At 44.1% G+C, this 17,003-nt stretch overlaps 3 protein-coding genes across 4 annotated transcripts; 2 read left to right on the top strand and 1 right to left on the bottom strand.

The window, feature by feature from the left end:
• The first annotated feature begins 1,574 nt into the window (after positions 1-1,574).
• IntS1 (integrator complex subunit 1) lies at positions 1,575-14,351 on the top strand. Of its 2 annotated transcripts, XM_017238636.3 has the most exons (6): positions 1,575-1,624; positions 1,678-1,740; positions 1,988-2,098; positions 7,613-9,183; positions 9,243-10,222; positions 10,287-14,351. In XM_017238636.3, exons 4-6 carry the CDS (start codon positions 7,854-7,856, stop codon positions 14,136-14,138), a joined length of 6,162 nt encoding a protein of 2,053 aa, XP_017094125.2. In that variant the 5' UTR covers positions 1,575-1,624; positions 1,678-1,740; positions 1,988-2,098; positions 7,613-7,853; the 3' UTR covers positions 14,139-14,351. The 2 variants fall into 2 exon arrangements, with proteins under 2 accessions (XP_017094125.2, XP_070135136.1); XM_070279035.1 differs by lacking the exons at positions 1,575-1,624; positions 1,678-1,740 and having other exon boundaries at positions 1,878-2,098.
• On the top strand, positions 3,757-6,402 carry LOC108123468 (putative ferric-chelate reductase 1 homolog). The gene is made up of 7 exons (XM_017238637.3): positions 3,757-4,247; positions 4,304-4,635; positions 4,693-4,838; positions 4,900-5,518; positions 5,577-5,689; positions 5,950-6,057; positions 6,117-6,402. Exons 1-7 carry the CDS (start codon positions 3,757-3,759, stop codon positions 6,246-6,248), a joined length of 1,941 nt encoding a protein of 646 aa, XP_017094126.2. The 3' UTR covers positions 6,249-6,402.
• On the bottom strand, positions 14,335-16,758 carry tsr (Cofilin/actin-depolymerizing factor homolog tsr). The gene is made up of 4 exons (XM_017238639.3): positions 16,600-16,758; positions 14,926-15,116; positions 14,744-14,849; positions 14,335-14,673 (listed from the first exon to the last, which is right to left on the bottom strand). The coding sequence occupies exons 1-4, from the start codon at positions 16,600-16,602 to the stop codon at positions 14,527-14,529; spliced, it is 447 nt and encodes a 148-aa protein (XP_017094128.1). The 5' UTR covers positions 16,603-16,758; the 3' UTR covers positions 14,335-14,526.
• Positions 16,759-17,003: the final 245 nt, after the last annotated feature.

The raw sequence follows: 17,003 nt of genomic DNA, 5'->3' as shown, positions 1-17,003 counted from the left end.
TCCATAACGGCTAGCGCCGTGTTAGGCAGCGCAGAAATATGTGATGCTGTTAATGGCCAGTGTTGGTGAATCAGGGTCTGAAATTTTCGGGACTTGATTTCTTTAAATCTGTGGGAGCGATTTAAATAAAAGTTGTCTTATAATGTTCTGTATAAAATAAGCTTTTCAACGGTATACCGTGCATAATGGCGCATCCTCTGTGAAGGACTTAATAAGTCTAACAGAGCCATATAGTATTTTTAAACTAGTTCAATGAACTTTTTGCGGACTGGTTCCGGTTCACTGGTTGGCGCTCCTCTTATTAGTTCAAATTATATGGGAAACTGTAATTCGATTTTCTCAAAATCTGTGGGAACGATTTGTATGATTTTTGGTCCATATATACTTGAAAAGGTCCTACATCGACTCCACTACCGTGCATATTGGCGCATCCTCTTGGAGCTTCACAATTTTAAAAACAATTTTTTGGGGTCATTTTTGTATGGGCTGTTAGCCGGGTTGGTCCACTTTTAGTCGATTTGCTCCAAAACGTAGGGAACGATTTTATTGAAATTTTCAGGGCATATTCTCAAAAGAACGGGCTATAAGCTGGTGTATCGCGCTTATTGGCGCATCCTCTTATTTCTGAGATAATGCTCAATACAGTGTAGGGGCAATTTTTCAACCCCATTTTTAAGCTACTTAAAGAGTGAAGAACCCGCTCAAAGTAAGAAAAAACAATAGTTTATTCAATTCTTAACAATTCTAGTGTTTATTTGATTAAATTTAGTGGCTAAATACGGAAATAATTGAAAAACAAAATATTCGTTGCTGTGTTCCAATTCCACCGTTCCACTTCGACGCTAACTGAGCGACGCTAATTTGACGTACATGTTTTAGTGTATGAGTATTGTCGCGGATCGATTATCGATAGTTTAGTATTAAGTATTATTATTGAAATTTGGTATTGTGCCCTCATGAAGAGATTGGGCACATAGGTGGATAATTGGTGAATTTGGTGTAGAGGTGCAAAAACATCGATGTATGGAGACATCGATGTTTTTCGATGTTTTTCCCACTTTTTAAAAATAATAAAATTAAAATTAATAAAAAAAATTAAATACATAATTTAATAAAATTAAAAAACAAATATTTTTTTTTTTTTTGCCTTAAATTAAGGGGTTATATACAGTTGTGATATATGAAAATATAATTTTATTATTTTTAAAAAGTTTATTATTTTTCAATCGATTTTTTTTTTTTATTGCATATTCTTTAAGTATATTCTATTGGGAATACTCTCACAAATGACAATATTGTCTCACAACAATACTCTCACAATTAGAACCGAAGCTGTAGCTATTTATAGCGCACTATCTGCATATAAAACTTGAACAAACTTGAAACTTTAAACGCGATTATCTCAGAATCTTTTTTTGGGGAAATTACCTTTGCGGTGGACACGATTACTAAAAAACTACTAATCCGATCAACACCAAATTTTGACCACTTATTTACTATAATATTAGCTAGTCCGTGAACGAGGGATTTTCATCGAGGGATGTTTTCATCGATGTTTTTTGCACCTCTAATTTGGTGGTGAATTTGTCGTCGAAAGCCATGGAGTGTGGGTCTTTATACTGCGGTAATGCTTATTATTATTATTAGCATCTTTTCTATAACTTGTACTTCCACTAGAATAAAACATACATACACTGACGAGCAAAACTGTAACACGAGTTCAATGTTTCAACTTCAAAGGTCTGTAACTTTTTTTCTAAGGCACGCATTTTAAAGATCTTAGTCTTTTTTTGTAGGTTATATAATTTACTACTATTGAGTTAGAAGCAGCTGTGTCATTTTCTTTAACCTATATCAAATGGCTTCTAGTTTAACTCAATAGTAGTAAATTATATAACCTACAAAAAAAGACTAAGATCTTTAAAATGCGTGCCTTAGAAAAAAAGTTACAGACCTTTGAAGTTGAAACATTGAACTCGTGTTACAGTTTTGCTCGTCAGTGTATACACGGAGCTACATTGGTGTTTTAGGGCGGGTGCCCCATCGCCGCCATATGTTTAAGGCAACTCCCACCCGAGCGACGACAAGTATGAAAGAGGTAAGAGTGAAGCAGATGGAAGTTTGAACTAAGTTTTGGCTAACTCTTTAGCTGTAGCGAATTCAATTCTGTAAATGGGAGGTAGTTCAGCAGCGAGATGATAAATAATTTTGACAGGAGTTGACTTAAGGGGTTACGCCACCCTGACCGCGTGGAAACGGGACGGTTTTTCAGGAATTTCTTGTGACTAAACTAGTTGAGATAGGATTTTTCCACTTTTATTTCTATTCAATACAACTAATGAGCTTTATAAATTCTAAAAAAAAACTTGTTTTCAACGCAAAATGGCGGAGATATGAAAAAGTGATAAATTTGGAACAGAGTGACGTAGCCGTTTAAGAAAAAAAAATAAATTACGCAAATGAGAGCACTTCAAAACTTGACTCAATGTTTTGGGCAAAAAATTTCGTACTAAAAATTGCATAAAAAAATTTCTATCCATTGGATCGAAAAAATCCTACGTCACTCTGTGGAAAATCTATGTAAGAAGATGTGTTTCAAATTTCAAGTCAATCGGTTGAACAGTTTTTGAGTTATCATGCCCACCGTCTTGAAAAAAGTGGTTTCGAGAAAAACGCAAAAGAAGAAAAAGAAGTGTCTTAGGTGCCCTCCTGCCGTGCCGACTTCAAATAAACATAACTTCCATAATTATCAAGATATTGTCTTCGGGGATGTCTTAAAATACGCGTAAGAATATAGTCTTTTAAATTAAGTAAAAAAAAAAATTTGAAATTTTTTGAAAATTTCAGGGTGGCGTAACCCCTTAATAAGGCCTAATGCTTTTCTCAGGTGAAAATAAGCGTGGGGATAAATAATATTAAGAGCTGATTTAGACAAGTTAGCGAATGAGGAACAGGCGTACTCAAACCTAGATCTTATAAAAGCTTTATAAAAAAAAAAAGCGATTTACTTGGATGAACTCCGAAGTGGCAACCACATGGCATTTGTAGAAACATATTTATTTGATTTGATTTTGAAATAATTTTTTTAACATGTGGTACAGACGAGTTGTTAGAACTTATAGCATAGTATTGAGTTGACAAAAATCCGCTGTTGAAATTCTGATAGCGATTTTGCACTTTATTCGGCTGCCGGGGTAGTGTGACCAAAAAAATTAAGAAATAAGGTAATACTGAACAGCTGTTGTTTGTAAACAAAAAACAAATAAGCAAAAATGAATTCAAAAAGATTGGATGTTGGTGTTTTGTTTATGTATTTCGCCGCTAAGGAGCTAATTAAGAAATAGAAAACTGGGTCAAAATCAAAATGAATCACAAATCATTGCCATTTTGCCATTTTATGGAATTAAAATGTCCCTTGTGGGTCAAATCCCATATTATGGGCTTCGTCTTGACCGCACTAATTAATTTCAAATTATCCTCGCGCGCCGAAAATTTTTCGGGCCGACTATTTTTTTGTTTGGTCAATTGACCCTCCATATCACACCTATAAAAATAAATTGAAATATTTCTTTTAACTCCCCGAGAGCAGCTGTTTATTTTTTTTTAATCCGGCAACACCATTAAAATCGATAACAAAAATTTTCGCGGGAAATTGGGGAAAAGTCTCACGGAAAACAATTTTCTTTAGAAGGCCAATGGCTATATGACTGTGTGTGGGCGGTGTGCGCGAAAAATTAAGAAGAATAATTTAATAAAATGCATTTAACGGAAAACTTTTCACTATGCCTGACTAGGTCTTTGGATCGATTTCCACTTTGCCTTCTGTTGCTGGCGCTGGCCAAATGGCCTTATTTCATCCAGAGCCTTCCGCAAGGTGCTCCCGAAACAGTGTGCGACTCGAGACTACCTTTCCACTCCGGTGGCAGTGTCCTGCCCCAGAACAGCGTTTCACCCTTCAGAGTTGAGACCTCGGCCTCGACAGTCGGCCAGGGACAGACCCTCCGGGTGCACCTCAACGGCGTGCCAGTCGGCTTGACCTTCGGCGGCTACAAGATCCAGGCGCGCAACCGCAACCCACCGTACCAAATCGTCGGCCAGTTTGGAGCTGCCAGCGATGGAACCATCATGCTGATGAATTGCGAAAATTCTGTCAACAACTCCGCCACTCACAGCAATGCAGGACCTAAGTCGCAGGTGCTTCTGGAGTGGCAGTCGCCTGTGGACTTCCTTGGCGAGGTGGTCTTCAAGTATGTTTAAGGAAACTATGTCGAAAATAGTCCAAATCTGACCTATTCCGTTTCAGCGCCACGGTGGCCCAGTCTTATAGCGAGTTCTGGGTCGGAGTACTGTCCCAGCCCGTTCAAATTGTTCGCCGAGATGTGTCGGCGGTGCCACTGCCCCCCCAAGCTCCACCGGCCTCGGCAGGAACTACCCGTCCCCCCTACGTGCCACCTAATTATGTGGCTCCCAACAACGTGGCAGCGGCCAGCGCTGATCCTATCTACAATGGATGTGGACAGAGCAAGAACTGCTTCGGCTTTCCCAACGGATGTGTATCCTCCAAGACTTGTACATCCATTGCGGCTGTGACTGTTCGGGGCGACGTGTATGAATTCGAGATTCAGTGCGGAAAGGGTGAGCCTTCAGGATTATTCTGGGTTCTATGAATACTAATACTTCTTGGATGTTCAGAAACGTATGCTGCCTATGTGGCTGTTGGTCTGTCTGACGATGAGAGAATGGGTGACGACCTAACCACCGAGTGTGTGCCTGAAAACGGAAGAGTAAACCTGTACTCCTCACTGACTTCTCGCCAGGCGGCTGTCAGGTCAAGTGTGGTAAGTGTTTGCCGATAAATGGTTTTAACTCAATGAGTTCTCAAGGAATCCCCCTTTTTAGAGCCAAAACTCAGCCCGCCTGCTGGACGCCTCGCTGGTCGACGGAGTAATATACTGCCGGGTGCAGCGTGATGCTCAGACCACCGTGCAGGGACGAAGCTTTGACCTGCGCAATGGAAAGTACCACCTGTTGGTGGCCTGCGGAATCAGCTTAAAGGAGAACAGCGTTGGCTATCACGACATTGGACGCTTGGCCTCGGCTAAGGCCATCAATCTGACGGAAGTACAGGATCTGGAGGGATCCAGCAAGCTGTTGGTTCAGCTCCACGGTGCCTTTATGATTGCTGCCTGGATCGGCACCACATCACTGGGTATAATCTTTGCCCGCTACTTTAAGCAAACATGGGTGGGCAGCCAGAGCTGCGGCAAGGATCAGTGGTTCGTCTGGCACCGTCTGCTCATGGTGACCACCTGGTCGCTGACCATAGCCGCCTATGTGCTCATCTGGGAGCTGAAGCGTGCCGTTTGGCATGCACATTCGATAATTGGCCTAATCACCGTGATCCTTTGCTTCATTCAACCCATTGGAGCCCGGTTCAGGCCAGGACCGAACGACAAGAAGCGGCCGTACTTCAACTGGGGACATTGGCTGGGTGGATACCTTGCGCACATCTTGGGCAGTAAGTTGTTCCTCCCTCTGGACATTGGTCAGAATATATAAATGTACTCTCTTTTCAGTTGTCACCATTTTCTTTTCCGTGAAGCTCCCTAAAGCCGAGCTGCCGGAATGGATGTTCTGGATCTTGATCAGCTTCTTAGTGGTACACGTTTTGGTTCACCTGGTTTTCTCTGTAAGTCCTTCAGTATGGGGTTCGAATGTGATCCCTATTCATGCTACCCCAAAGAGTATAGAGCGTAGTCCCCTCATCGCTTGCCTGTATCATTATTGACCGGAAAATACCATATCTCCATACTCCATTTCTCCATACTCCATTTCTCCATTTCTCTCCAGAAAATACCATACCGTTACTAATTCATTTGCCATACATCATCCTCCCGAGAACTTGTGGCTAGATTGGTCGTGTAGATTGGTCTTTGCTTGAATCATTAGCAGGTGGCGGGTATGGCCTCGGAGCGTCACCAGAGCCAGCGAGCCAACACGTTCGAGATGAGCGACGTGCCGAATGGAACGAGCAAGGAACCCAAGATGGATGCTCCGGTAAGTAATGATTATATCCAACTGTCTTTAGTGTAATTAATTGGTTCTTCTACTTCCAGTATGGAGCCATGGAGCCAGTATGGAGCAAGGGTCTGTTGGGAGTGTATGCTGTAGTTCTGGCGCTTTTTGTTGTGGTGTTGATTCTGTTGGTTGTGCTGGCGCCGATCGAACAATTCTTGGGAAAGTCATAGGCGCCTCATGATCGCTTTCGTACACCTGTCGTACGTTTTGTATAATCTGTTCTGTTTAGAGTGCAATTAGTGAAAAAGATCGAGTGCAATTAAATGTGCAATCTTTCATTTAATGCAAATAAATCAGTCACTATACACTTTAACCTTAGAAGAAGACCTCTTAACGTACAGTGTTATAACATTACCTTAAATAATGTAAATAGTGTCAACTATTTGGGTAGAATCATAAGTTCTAACAACTCGTCTGTAACAACTTGGAAAAAGCCATTGATTCCGCAATTTCCAACTGCTTTCCGAAGATAGCCATAGTGACGGATAGCCGTGGCGCTATACAAAATAACGGCTCCAGCAATTATATTGCCCAGGAATTATTCTCCAAAATCGAAAATTGTCCCACGCTCTCAAAGGTTGTAGTTCACCACATACCCAGCCATGCAAATATTTGGGAAAACGAAATTACTGATAGAGCAGCAAAAAACGCTTCTATACACGGCTCCTTCAAATATGTTAGATGGACATTGAGTGATGCGATCAACTATATATTTCATTATATTCAAGATGATTGGGAAAGAGACTATAACGTTTTCTCTATGGAACGTAATAAAGGCTATTCAAACTTTAAGCATAGTACTGAGTTGACGAAAATCCGCTGTCCAACGAGTGACAGCTGTCAAACTCCATATAAAAAAACGGTGTAAAAATGGTAAGAAGAAGAAATTTTTGCCTTCTAGATTTTGCGGGTACTGAGTTGACGAAAATTTTTGTTATCGATTTCAATCGTGTTGCCGGATCAAAAAAAATAAACAGCTGCTCTCGGGGTGTTTTCCAACATCCAATCGTTTTGAATTCATTTTGATTATTAGTTTTTTGTTTACACAACAACAACTGTTCAGTATTACCTTATTTCTTAATTTTTTTGGTCACACTACCCCTTTTTGGTAGTTGAATAAAGTGCAAAATCGCTATCAGAATTTCAACAGCGGTTTTTTCGTCAACTCAATACTATGCTTTAGGCCTTTCATCACTAAGAAACCCTGGTTCTATAAAACGGATATTTTCGACCGTTTAGACACAAAACGATTAAATAGAATCCTTAGCGGACATGCGTTCGATAAGTTCACTTTATCCAAAATGAATATTTTTGACAATGCTTTTTGCGACACATGCAATGCAGTGGAAAATATTTCACATCTTATTTTAAATTGTACAAAATGCTCAAGCATTCGCCGCCATTATCCAACACTTTTGAAATATAATGATATTTATCGCTTCTTTGCAAATGAACCAATCGACAACTACATATCGATAACGTCGTTCTTAAAGCAAGCCAAAATTAATTTATAAAAATTATTGTCTTTTTTTAGATCTCCTGAAATAAGATTTCATTCATTGGCTGTGGCGTTAACCCGTTTAAACGGGGAGGCCAAATAATTCTTCCACTACAGGAAGTGAATATAAAATAAAAAAAAAAAAAAAAATTATAGAGATTTTATTTTTAAAAAACTTAACGGGTTTTGGGCACACTTAAATGTGATTCAAACAGCTTTCCAACACTGGGATTTTGTTTGCGAGAGAAAAATATAATTCCGGAAAATAATAAGTGGTATGGATCGCGGTAAAGGCGGCGGATCCCATAGATCCCAGAAGAAAGTGCCCTTGGGCAGCGAACTGTTTGCCCTCGGCACCAAAAACGTCCGCGATGACTCCAAGTCCAAGATACTGCCCATAAAGTCCATATCGTCGTCGTCCACCTCGGACCGAAAGAGAGAGGCTTCATCTTCGCTAGCCAGCTCCAGCAAACGATTCCGGCCAAGCCTAAAGGATGCGGGATCGACAGACATCGCCTCTGGCAGCAGCCAGTGCGAGACCTGGGAGCAGTTCGCCATCGACTGCGATCTGGAGAACATTGTGGAGACCATATACGCCGCTATGGAGGCGAATGACAGCGATACAGTGGGCCGGCTGGTCTGTGGAGTGATTAAGCAGACAACCAGCCCCTCCTCCCGTTCCAAGGTAGATAACATAGCGATGCTAGTCCTGATCTACGTGGCCAAGCTACAGCCCAATATTTTCTCCACGGACATTGTGGCCTGCGCTCTGTTGTCCTTTTTGAGGCGAGAGGCAAACGTTAAAATGAGATACAATACGAATCTGCACATTCTGTTCAGCAACCTCCTGACCAGAGGATTCATGGAATCCTCTCAGTGGTCGGAGACCCTACTGCGAACTTATATAGACGACGCTGTCAACGAGCGCTATTGGGCGGACAACGAACTGTGCGCTCCATTTGTGAAGAACGTGTGTGCCGCGTTTAAAACCAGAACTCCACACATCAGCCTGCTCCGATGGGATGTTAGTTCGGCGCTCCCAGCAGGCCAGGCCCACAGGGACAGTGTAACCGTCGATGATGACTCCGGGGACAATTCCACCCAGAGTCTGGACGCCAGCCCCCTCAACTCCGAAATAGAGCCCGTATCGGACGCTATGTGCACGATTAAGCCGCGATATAGTGATGCCATCGTACAAAAGCACGTTAGTGAAGCCATTCGCGATCAACTTAATAAGCGCCAGCAGCAGGACAACTACACCCGGAACTTTCTAAAGTTCCTCTGCACCACCTCCGGTATTGCGGAGGTGCGATGCCTCAGTATTTCCCGCCTCGAACTGTGGATACACAACGGGAAGCTGGTCAAGTTTGCCCAGCAACTACTCTCCTATATATGCTTCAATATTAAGGGACGAAATACCCAAGACAACGAGGTACTCTTGGTTCTGGTGAAGATGCGCCTCAAGACCAAGCCGCTGATAAATCACTACATGTCGTGCCTCAAGGAGATGATCTTTTTGCAACCAGACATCCTCAGTTCAGTGATGAAGCTTGTCGTTCAGAACGAACTCTCCAATACAAGAAATCCAAACAACATGGGAATGTTGGGTGAGTAAGAAGTCCTAAATTTGAATCTTTTCAAGACTAATTATTATTATCACCCTCAGCCACTATGTTCCAGACAGCCTCCGATCAGTCTGCGGGTACTCTTGCGGAAATTTATCAGGAATTCTTGCTGCAGCGGGATGACTGCCTCCGTACGTTGCGGGTGTTTCTGAGGGAGCTTGTACGGATGCTGCGTTTTGATGTCAACCTGGTGAAGTTCTGCAAAACGTTTCTTAGCGAACGCGAGGATCTCACCCCGCAAATTGAGCAGTTCGAGTTCAAGGAACGCATCTTTCAATCCATGGTGGATATTGTGTGCCTCTGCATGTTTCTTTCTGCCACACCCCAGGCCCGAGAAGCAAGTCTTTCCCTAAAAACCAATCGGGATACAAAGAACAATCAGGCTCTGCTTAAGCTCTACAACCAAATGTCGCAAATCCAGCTGGACACCGTTTCCTGGATGTACGAGACTGTGCCAACTGTCTTCAAGATTCCAGCGGCTGAATATCACCAGGCGCTGCATAAGCTACTCCTGCTGGACAGTCCCGAGCAGTATTCCCGCTGTGATCAGTGGCCATCGGAGCCAGAGCGGGGAGCCATCCTGCGGATTATCTCAGAGACCCCGATCCACGAGGAGACGCTGCTGCGCATCATTTTAATAGGCATCACCAAGGACATTCCGTTTTCCATTGCCAACACATTCGACGTGCTGCTGTTGGTCATCAAGAGAGTCTCTGGGATGAAAGCCACCAACATTCCGGCGGTCCAAGCCAACAAGTTCGACATAATAGACTTTCTCTTCAGCATGTCGGAGTACCACCATCCGGAGAACATTCAGCTGCCCTCAGACTATGAGCCGCCGAAGCTGGCTATCATAGCGTTTTATTGGAAGGCCTGGCTGATCTTGGTTATGATATCCGCCCACAATCCGTCAACCTTCGGGGCCTTCTGCTGGGACCACTATCCCACAATGAGGATGCTGATTGAAATCTGTATCACCAATCAGTTTAACAATTCCTCAACCAACAAAGATGAGTTACAGGTAGGATTGACTCCAATAGCTTCGACTCCAATACCTATTCTAAATAAATGCCTATCCCTTTCAGATAATGACAGTGGAAAGAGATCACATCCTGCAGTTTGAAACATACTTGGCTGCCCAAACCACGCCCCATGCTGTGATCACGGAGGAGACAGCCATATTGATCACCCAGCTTATGCTAATGAATCCCATGGGTACACCACGTAAAATTCCCACAATGGTTCTGGACCAGTTGAAGTTCCTCAACCAGACCTACAAGCTGGGCCATTTGTTTTGTCGGTGCCGTAAACCAGATCTCCTGCTCGACATTATACAGCGGCAGGGCACCACACAGTCTATGCCGTGGCTGTCAGACTTGGTGCAGAACAGCGAGGGGGACTTTGGCCACTTGCCGGTGCAATGCCTCTGCGAGTTTCTGCTCTTCAATGCTCATAATATCAATGAGGAAAACAGTCGGGACGCGGAGCTGGTAAACTTTTTGCGAAATCTGATTTTCGACGTGAGTCTCAGCCATGGAATCGTGACCGAGCTACTGGATTACATTTTTCGACGCCTCTCATCCACAGTGAAGCAATCACGAGTGGCTGCCTTGGCCGGGCTCAAAATAATCTTTAAGAATTCTGGAGAGTGTGAGCACGATTGGCTTTCAAAGTCCATTCCACAGATTCCACACTTTTTTGAGACAAAAACATACGTGATTGCACAGCTGCGGTCCGCTTGCCAAGTTGAGAATTGCCCAGAGCTGATAATGGCGTATATCCAGTTCATTACGGCTCACACACTCAACGATCCTGTGACCGAGATGCTCGACCACGTGATGGACATGGCGCAGTTAATCGTAGAGCGCAGCACCATGTTCCAGCACATCATAATCTCCCAGGAGGACTACGACATAGCACCGGACGAGAATCGCATTCAGACCCTCAAGTGCCTGTTTGTCATGTTTAATAATTATATAATAAAGTTGAGGGAGTACCGTGAGCCGTACGAGTGGACGGAGTACCCGGACCTGTTAATGGTCCAGTTCGATGACGGAGTGCAGCTACCCCTCCACATAATCATCATTCACGCCTTCATTATACTGCTCACGTACTCCAACATCAACATGCCGGAGTCTATTCCGATATTGGACTATTGGTTTCCGCCCGGAAGACCGGCGCCTCTAGCCTTCCTGCCCACCACGCACGAGCAGGTGCAGCTGCTGCCCGACTGGCTGAAGCTCAAGATGATCCGCTCCTCGGTGGACAGGCTGATTGAAGCCGCTCTTAATGACCTGACGCCCGACCAGATAGTGCTGTTTGTCCAGAACTTTGGCACGCCGGTTAACTCGATGTCCAAGCTGCTGGCCATGCTGGACACGGCGGTGCTGGAGCAGTTCGACCTGGTCAAGGACGCCATTCTCAACAAGGCCTATCTGGCCCAGCTGATTGAGATCCAACAGGCGCGCGGTGCCAAGAACGGACACTACACCGTCCAGGCCCTCGACCTGCACTCGCATTCGCAAACGGTGCCCGATCTGCCCAAGATCAACGTCGTGATCCAGGAAACCGTTGAGATCGGCGAATACGATTACCCGGAGCCAGCCACCGACCGCCTCTCCAACACCAAGGAGGTTGTCCAAACCATCCTAACACAACCAGATCAATATACCGCGGCCCGGAGCGACTGTCGCAGCTTGATACAGAAACTGTTGGATGTGCTGGTGAATCCGCCGCATGCCAACCGAACCGACCTTCTGGCTTCCATAACAGAAGTAATGGCCCGGGGCTGCGACAGGCCCATCATCATGAGTCGCCATGCCTGCACCATGCTGAGGACGTTCTTCAGCTGCATGCTTCACAGCGATAACTACCACATATTGGAGAACTCGCTGCAGAAGAACTTCAGCATCTTCAAGCACAACTTCACCGACTCCTGCCTGCTGCGAAAGACGGAACTGTATCACGAGAGCTTGGTGTTCATGCTGCGGAACTCGCGCGAGATTTATGTCCAGCAATTCAAGGAAACGAATGCCTTGTTGGCCAGGAAGCAAATCGTACGGGGGATCATCGACAGCTTCGATCAGACCAAAGACTGTAAGCCGATCGCGAAGAGCAAGAGCGATCAGCTCTTCCACAATGGCCTCTTCATCGACTGGCTGTCGGAAGTGGATCCGGAAATCGTATCCACCCAGCTGATGAAGGAACGCTTCCTGTTCTCGAAGTCGTGCAGCGAGTTCCGGTTCTATCTGCTCTCGCTGATAAACCATCAGACCAACTGGGACACCATTGAGCGGATAGCCGAGTACTTGTTCCAGAACACCCATGAAGACTACGACTTTGTCACCGTTCTGAATTACTTTGAAGCCCTCACCACGAATCCCAAGCTCTGGAAGGGTCGCGATAAGTACATGTCCAAGAACGTGCGAACGGATGCGTTCTTCTTGCTGAAGACCTCGGAGCTGGAACCCTTCACCCACTTCATCTTGCACGAAGGAGTGTCCGAGATCAAGTCGGACAGCAGGAACTACGACTTTAAACTCTGCTCCCGCATGAATCTGTTGTTCAAGCTGACCGAGAAGCGTCGTGACCTCATGGTAAAGGTAATGGAGCACGTGGAGCGCAGCTCGATGTCGGACTATCTCAAGCTACAGGTCCTCCAGCAGATGTACATCATGTATCCGTGCGTCAAATTCCTGAAACCGAGCAAAACCGGTGAGCAGGCCTACAAGCTGCAGAGCCTGAAGGGCTGCCATGCCGATAAGGTGTCCAACAACCTGATCACCTGCCTGGGTAGCTTGGTGGGCAAGAAGGATTTCGAAACCCTGTCCACGGACACTGAGCTGCTCCTCCGTAAGCTGGCCGCATCTCATCCCCTGCTCTTCCTGCGCCAGTTGAGTGTTCTCTCGTCGGTGATGCAGGGTCGTGCCCAAAACAGCATGAAGGCTTTAAGGGAGGAGCATCACTTCCATCGCTTCGTGCAAATCCTGAGGACGCTGGAGCTCCTGCAGCCGACTATATTCGAGGATGCCTACAAGAATGAGATCCAGAACACCCTGTCGTGCTATTTTAACTTCTTCAAGCACCACAGCTCGGTGAAAGAGGCCTCCCAGATGCTCAACAAGTTCGTTCAGATGCTGCAGGCCTACATCAACTACAATCCAACCAGTGCCCTGCTTTTCATCGAGCAGTATGTGGGCATCCTCATGGAACTGGCTGCCAAGTACACGATGATGGCCAAACTGCAGGTTCTGGTGCAGGCTGTGGCTCTTCTGCAGCACAAATCTTCCACTGCCACGGAACTGGACGACGAGGAGGTGAAATACGAGTACGAGCTGGATGAACAGCCTTCGGCCAGCAAGCCGGTGGTGTTCGAAGAGCCCATGGAGAGTGCTCCTCCCGCGGGACCGGATGCGGCCGGCAGTCGCAGTTCTTCCTCGGTTCTCAGCCTCAGCTCCTACAGTCGATCCAACTACACCGACATATCGCCACACTTTATGGAGCTAATCAAGATCATAAAGCAGGCTAACACGGAGGATGTGGTTTTGGGGCCCATGCAGGAGCTGGAGTGCCTCACGTCGAAGCGCTTCGTTTTCATCAATGAGCTGTTTGAGCGACTGCTCACTCTGATCTTTTCGCCAAGTGCCCAGATTCGGTCCATCGCGTTCATTATCCTGATCCGGCATTTGAAGCACAATCCCGGCAACTCGGACATCAATCTGTGTACGCTGAATGCCTACATCCAGTGCCTGAGGGACGAGAACTCCTCGGTGGCGGCGACAGCCATTGACAACCTGCCGGAGATGTCGGTGTTGCTGCAGGAGCACGCAATAGACATCCTGTCGGTGGCGTTCTCGCTGGGACTGAAGTCGTGTCTGAATACTGGCCACCAAATTCGAAAGGTTCTCCAGACGCTAGTGATCCAGCATGGCTACTAAATGTTCATTATAATTAAGCTCTCCCAAATAATTGTATTGTGTAATATTAACGTAAATATATAAACTCGTATCTGAGGGATACCAACATTTTTACTACATGAAAATGAGTTATTTTATTGACAAATTAAAAATAATTAAATTCAAAAGATGGTAACTAATTTGTAAAGACAGTGACAAATGTTGAAATGCGATTAAATCCAGTTAAATATTTAATTCATTTTCTTTATTTCTACTGAAAATACAAATTATGTAGAAAATTCTCATACAAATTGGCGATCTCAACAGGATACTTGTGTGTTTTCATCGCTGTTTCATGCATGCCTTGATGTTGTTGCTGTTGCTGTTGTTGTTGTTGTTTGTTAAATGCGATGCATAGTGCTCGTACAGTTTATTGGCGGTCAGTGGCGCGGAGCTTCTCCTCGACAGCTTCACGGGAGGCTTCGGACAGATCGGTTGCTTGTATGTACTTTTGCACGCCCACCAGCGACTTCTTAAGAGCATCGAACGAGCTGGAGTACAACATCTTCTTCTTGACCTAAAATACAATCGGAGAGAACGTCATTATAGTTGGCCATTGGTGGGAGTAATGGAGAAAGTATCATTACCTTGGCGGTATCGGGACACCACGACATAAGGAACAGCTTTTGCTTCTTTGAACTCTCAGAGGTGCCTTGACATTGGTGCATGTATTCAAAATCGAACAATCCATATCTGAATTAATAAAAAGAATCAGAAATTAGTTAAATTTTGGAACATATCCCCCACCATTAGGGTTGAAGACTCTTACCGGCACTCGCCGGGACCGCACTTCTGGATATCTTCCAGAAACTGGTCGTATTCGGCGTTGCGGTCTGCCACAGTCTCTACATCAATTTGCTTTTCATCGCGAATATAGAAGATGACATAGCGATGTTTTTTGTCCTTCTTGATTTCCTCGTATGTGGTCTTGCAGACATCAGACACAGTAACTCCAGAAGCCTGAAAAAAAGTGAATAGAGTTTAGAAATGAATCTCAAATGGATGCTAAGGGCATGACCAGACATGACCACTCACAGAAACATAAAGCACACATTTTTTGTCATTTAATTAAAATATGCAAAGGCGCGAAAACTGTTCGCCGGCTAATGTACACATGCATGTGTGGGTGTATAACCGCCGACATAACTGCCCACTCTACTTTCAGCTGAGCCGACACTATAGCCGTCCCTTTTTAGCCGCCCTGCAAAATTATTTCTCTGATTGCCGGCAATAACAAACAAAAAGTAAGTTTTTTTTTTTTCTTTTGTTGTTTTTTTATTCTTTATTATGGCCATATTCCAACTACTGTGGCCCGCCTGTGGCCCAAAGCGCATGTATTGAGTTGGGTGGAGACGGGAGCAGTGGGCGTGGCACCATTTACAGCTCGTTCATTCCACCCGGCACCCAAAGAGTTCAAGGGTAAGTTTACAAGTGCCGGCAAGTTTAAGGGTGAGAACAAGCCGAAAGAAGAAAAAAAAAAAAAAAATAGAAACCGATAGGTTTGTAGACCGATATGCACTTTTTTTCCTATGGATGCGCACCACATGAAGACGAGTCTTCGTGTGGGGGGAAGAGCGCACATGAGGCAGAAGAAAATGCACGAATTTTCAATATTATTCGGAAAATGCCGACAAAATCAAAACCATACATACAGACGTCTGTGTGTCTCTTGGACCCACGCACACAACGCCAGACGCGAGTCCATGCATACATACATACATGCATAGGAAAGGAAACGATCACACTCCACACCTTAAATATGTACGACTGCAGATACATATATGGATATATATTTATACATATTTCTGATGGTAATATATTTTTACATACACACATTTTGCGTCTGCGAGAACATAAGCATTTCCCCGCAGATACATACATATGTACATATTTATAGCCATCGGAATAAAAAAGCGGTATACCCACACACACTCATGTGTGTAAAAATATATACCCATCAAAATGCATATGTATGCGCATTTCTCTTTCCAACTTTTAATTTTTTAATCGCGCCAGCGATCCATTTTTCCAGATGTTACAATAAATTCGCACTCTTTCTTCTCCGATTGGTTTTAACCATTAATGAGTGTGAGTGATTCGCGAAAAGTATGGAAACACTTCAGTAAATGAGTAATATCCGTTGCTACCAATGACTAATTTGGTTTATATGTATACGCACACATCCATGGCTATGTATATGCCCGAATATGGCCAACGTACATATACGCAAAAAAAAAAAGTTGAAATATATGTATGATTGATATATATATACACACTTATCTAAATGTATGTATGTACAGATTTCAAAGGAGATGCTTATATGATTCATCGAATCCAAGACAATTCGTACTCCTACTCGTTTTCCTGCAAATTGGCCAGTCATCCACTCTCCACGATAACAATTTCCGCAACAAGCTCTTTTATGAATTTTAAATATACGTACCATTTTTCCTGTAGTTTATTACTTTCACAATTTTCGAATTAATTGCCAAGTATATATTACAAATACTGTTTAACCTTCCGCCTTCTTTCACGAACAATTCACAAAGGTTCACGAATCAATTTGCTATTTGCGCCAGGGATGTCGGAAATATATAGTGGTAATACTTTTTCCGCCAAAAAAATTGGTATTTTTCTAGTATCTTCTGGTTGGTCACTCTAACGCCAAACAGTTCTTTGCAGCACTGTTTTTGAGCTTTGCAATACTATAAGTACTATACTTGTTAAAACAAAAATGTCTCGATAGTTCCCCTCCGTATTCGATAACTTCACATTTATTTCGATAAATGGTTAATAATTGTTATTTTTGGAACGGTGGAATTGGAACAATCTTATTTTTAAAAAGCT

This window comes from Drosophila bipectinata, chromosome 2R (assembly GCF_030179905.1).
Source record: "Drosophila bipectinata strain 14024-0381.07 chromosome 2R, DbipHiC1v2, whole genome shotgun sequence".
In the NCBI taxonomy this organism is placed as follows: Eukaryota; Metazoa; Arthropoda; class Insecta; order Diptera; family Drosophilidae; genus Drosophila; species Drosophila bipectinata.
Note: the sequence above shows the minus strand (reverse complement) of the source record. Positions and strands in the feature narration are given on the sequence as shown.

Bases quoted from the DNA above. Each gene is read 5' to 3' on its own strand.
- IntS1 (XM_017238636.3), top strand. From the start codon at position 7,854: ATGGATCGCGGTAAAGGCGGCGGATCCCATAGATCCCAGAAGAAAGTG. The intron at 9,184-9,242 runs GTGAGTAAGAAG...TATCACCCTCAG, and splicing joins AAACAACATGGGAATGTTGG to CCACTATGTTCCAGACAGCC. The intron at 10,223-10,286 runs GTAGGATTGACT...TATCCCTTTCAG, and splicing joins CCAACAAAGATGAGTTACAG to ATAATGACAGTGGAAAGAGA.
- tsr (XM_017238639.3), bottom strand. The intron at 14,850-14,925 runs GTAAGAGTCTTC...TTATTAATTCAG, and splicing joins TGCGGTCCCGGCGAGTGCCG to ATATGGATTGTTCGATTTTG. The intron at 14,674-14,743 runs GTAATGATACTT...ATTGTATTTTAG, and splicing joins GGTGTCCCGATACCGCCAAG to GTCAAGAAGAAGATGTTGTA.
- LOC108123468 (XM_017238637.3), top strand. From the start codon at position 3,757: ATGCATTTAACGGAAAACTTTTCACTATGCCTGACTAGGTCTTTGGAT. The intron at 4,248-4,303 runs GTATGTTTAAGG...ATTCCGTTTCAG, and splicing joins CTTGGCGAGGTGGTCTTCAA to CGCCACGGTGGCCCAGTCTT. The intron at 5,519-5,576 runs GTAAGTTGTTCC...CTCTCTTTTCAG, and splicing joins CCTTGCGCACATCTTGGGCA to TTGTCACCATTTTCTTTTCC.